This window comes from Neolamprologus brichardi, chromosome 3 (genome assembly GCF_056152115.1).
Source record: "Neolamprologus brichardi isolate AB-2024 chromosome 3, ASM5615211v1, whole genome shotgun sequence".
NCBI classification, from domain to species: domain Eukaryota; kingdom Metazoa; phylum Chordata; class Actinopteri; order Cichliformes; family Cichlidae; genus Neolamprologus; species Neolamprologus brichardi.
In genome coordinates this window covers 56510001-56513682 of record NC_142106.1, presented here as the reverse complement: position 1 = coordinate 56513682, position 3682 = coordinate 56510001, and the positions used below count along the sequence as shown (strand labels likewise).

The 3682-nt window shown below is 45.4% G+C and overlaps 1 protein-coding gene across 3 annotated transcripts in view; it reads left to right on the top strand.

Moving 5' to 3' along the window:
- Positions 1 to 1155: 1155 nt before the first annotated feature.
- hacd4 (3-hydroxyacyl-CoA dehydratase 4) overlaps positions 1156 to 3682 on the top strand; it is a 6157-nt gene continuing 3630 nt past the window's right edge. Inside the window, exons 1-4 of one of the 3 annotated variants that reach the window (XM_087839056.1) lie at positions 1156 to 1475; positions 2032 to 2138; positions 2761 to 2888; positions 2976 to 3085. In XM_087839056.1, coding sequence (XP_087695182.1) covers positions 1474 to 1475; positions 2032 to 2138; positions 2761 to 2888; positions 2976 to 3085 — 347 coding nt within the window. In that variant the 5' untranslated portion in view covers positions 1156 to 1473. Of the gene's footprint in view, positions 1476 to 2031; positions 2139 to 2760; positions 2889 to 2960; positions 3086 to 3682 lie in introns of those variants that run through there. The other 2 variants (XM_087839057.1, XM_087839055.1) reach the window with 2 other exon arrangements.

The following is a 3682-nucleotide window of genomic DNA, read 5'->3' as shown; positions in this document are numbered from 1 at the left end:
CAAGCGGCCGCACCTCCACGAAAACAATAAAAGAAAGCATAAAACGTTACACACATTAATAAAAGATCTACATAAAACAATTACACCCCAAAGTACTGTTCGTTATAAAAGCATCACATAACAAACCAAACAGCATGTGACAAGACAGCAGCAGCATAGTGCAAACCACTCTAAAGGGCAATACTGAAGTGAGTAGCTTTCCCGGAGAGAGCTGCAGCACTTAACTGCCTAATGCTCTCAGCCACCTTGGATGGACAAGACTGCTAAATGCCTCCTTCTGGTAGTGAAGCGCAGCTGTTTCTTATAAGCCTGCTAATTATCAGCTGGGAAGGTGTGGATGTCAGTGGTGCGTTTGTGGACATCGTATAAAATCCTACCCCAGAATCTACTTCACTACAATAAGTTGAATGAGTACTGCGACTTTTACTGGAGTATTTTTAACAGCAGTATTTGTACTTTGAGTACAGCATGTCTGTACTTTTGCCACCTCTGCTTAGTCTCATAAGTTGCAGTCTAAGGGCTGAGCCTGCTCATTTCGCCTTTTTAATCACTTTTGGTGAAAACACCGGACGAGCTAATCTTTGGCTGAGTTAGTAACAACTTTTTCACTAAACCATGTATTAACCAGGCTGGTTAGTACGAGGAGACTGTTACGATGACAGGTCAACGAAGCTGGTTTAGCAGCTGATGCTCCAGCTGATGTTCCAGCTGATGCTCCAGCTGATGCTAGCTGATGCTAGCTGCTCGGTGAATGCGCTCCGGAGAAAAGCTAAAGTGAGCTGGACAGTCCGAACAATGGAGGCAGCTTCACGGGCGTTTCTGTCAGTGTGAAACCAGTGGAGCTGTCTGTGCAGTAACCAGCCTCAGCCATAGGGTGGCAGTAATGTCACCAGTGGATGCAAACAGAGGATCCGTGACAGCGCTGAGAACAGATGCAGTTACTTCGGTACGTGGAAGTTTTTGTCCCGACTTTGCAGAAACAACATCTGAAGAGCTGATGCTGAGCTTCTGTTATATTCTCGTGTTTTATTGGTCTGATGAGCTGACTGCACTGATCGGTGTGGTACACCTGTACACTTTATTAGTGCAGGTTGAACCCAGGTGGTGTTTGAAAATAAAACGGAAGCTTCACGCGGTAAAAGCCACGGTTTGTTCCACGCTGTCCTCCACGGGAGCCACAGCTTCCACTGTGGATGATGTCTGGCTTCATGTGTAGTTCCGTGAGTCACCGCTTGTGTATCCGCGCCTGTCTCTACATGTTCGTGTCAGTGCTGCCCGGGACGGTCCACAGCCGTCTGTGTTACTGTGGGGAAGTCACGAGTGCTGGCGTGAGGAAGCTACACGGATTGGCCGCAGTGTGTTTTTCTGCTTTTTCTTGTGAAGGGAGGAGTGTCCGGTTAGAGGAACATGATCTTCCTCACACGTTGAACTCGGAGGAGTCCAAACTGGAGGAGACGAGACTTCAGCAGGACAATGTAAGTGATCACGGAGGAGCTGAGGAGACTTTCTGCTGCTGCACACACTCATTCAGACGGCATTCACAATACTAGTGATGGATGCAAGTCTGGTCTGTAAGTAAAAGTAATCTGATTACAGATGTACACCTTTTAGGTAACAGACTGTTAGATTTGAACGTGTACAATGATACAGACACGGCCAGAGTCCGCAGTAAAGAGCTGTAGAGTCTGAACAACAGAAGAATAACTAAAGATCACAGTCAGCACTGGATCGAAGGACAGAGTGTAGTGAGGGAGCCTCGCGTGCAGTGGGAAATACTTCCACAGTGTTGGAGCCACGACTGTGGAAGCTGCTGCATCGCTGAGTTTGTGCATGTTTGGAGCAGGGAAGCATGAGGTCTGCTGACCTGAGAGAGCACGCTGGGATGAGTGCAGCAGCTCACAGATCACAAGCACTAGTGATGGCTGCATTCATGCCGCTGCACACTGCCTCAGCAGTAAACCGTGAGCTGCTGTAACCATCATCGTCATTGTGTAACCTGTAGAGTAACGAATCCTTATTCCTGTTCTGCAGGTTCAGCTTCAGACTCGCCTACAGTTTCTCATACAACCTGTTCCAGTTCTGCGGCCACACGTGGATACTGGCTAATACTGTCGCCAGGTTTCTTATGTTTGGCCAAGGTAAGGTTAGCAAAAACTAACCAGTCTCAGTTCATCTGAATCAGTCTCTGACTTTTCCAGGAAGTGTGTCAGTAAACGGTCTGTGGAGCAGCTGTCAAAGTAAATAATAAAGACACTAAAATGGCAATGCTGCTCTGAACGATGGACCGATGCTGTACGGATGCATGTTAGAGAACGTTTGGACCAATATAGAAATCACCCAGCTTAGACTCCAGGCTCCGTTTGATCAGGCCGTCATTGAAATCTCATTAAGCTATTTTATGCATTTAAGAAAATGTATTCAGACATTTTCTGCTTTCCCCAAATTCTCCTGTGAAAACTTGAGCTGCAGACCTGCATCAGAGGAGATCATGGAGCAGAGGAGCAGCAGCTGGATGCACACTTTGCTCATCATGTTAAACTTGTATCATTTCTTTGCCTTCATTCGTTTGTTGCGTGCGGTTGCTGTCGGACACAAACAGGCACCACGCTGCTTTGTTTATCTGTAAACGCTCGTTTGTTGTTGCTGAATGAAGTTTCCAGTAAACACAGACATCACTCGAAATGCTTCATAAGTTGACTAAGAAGTATATTTCCAAGTTTGGACTGATGAGCATCCCTCACATGTTGTTTCTGACTGCAGATGCTTTGGCCGACACCTTTTACTCTGTGGGCTTTGTGATGAGTCTCTGCCAGCTGCTCTCCATTCTGGAGCTTTTCCACATTGCGGACGGCATCGAGAAAGCCCGACTCCTCCCTCGCTTCATCCAAGTGCGTACGCAGCTCAAAGTTTAATGAGATTTTTATTGTTGTTGTTTTTGTTATCTTTGATTGATGCACGGACACGCTGCTCCTCAGGTTATGGAGAAGAACCTTCTGTTGATCATGATCATCATGCTGGAGGAGCTGCAGAGTAAACCGGTGGTGTGTGTGCAGCTCTTCTTCTGGAACGTCCTGGACCTCCTCCGGTACGCACCGCAGGTTTTATAAGGACGCAGCTGCGTTTGAACCCAATAATGTAGTTTTACAGTGATGCACAAACACATCGGCTTTTCAAACTTCAACTTTACTTTGATAAATCGTTTTAAAAGCACACAGGATGCAGAGCTTTAAGAAGCTTTTAGTTCCTTACAGTTGAACAGCACTCCCTGGACCTGACCTCTCAGCACTAATGCAATTACTTTACTAATGTGTCAAACTATCTACATTTTTAAACCATGACGTCTTACTTTCCCTCTAAGCAGATACCCAGGGCAGGAACCCTCCCCCTAAACAGCCAGTTTACATTCCAGTGTAGGATCCACTGATATCAGGTCGCAGTGGAAATATTTTTGGTTATTTCTGTGAAAAAGAAACCACTTTGTGACATGTTGATCCATGATGTTTGATTTGTCTGCTAGATGGAAAATATTAAGTTGGTGATGTCTGATAGGGACACGCCGTAGTTCATGAACAATAAGAGTAGTTATTGATAAAGTTATAACTGCACATACGCAAGAAAGGAGAAAACAAATACTTATTTCATTTAATAATAATCGAAACATTAAGTACATTTAAAACAAAAA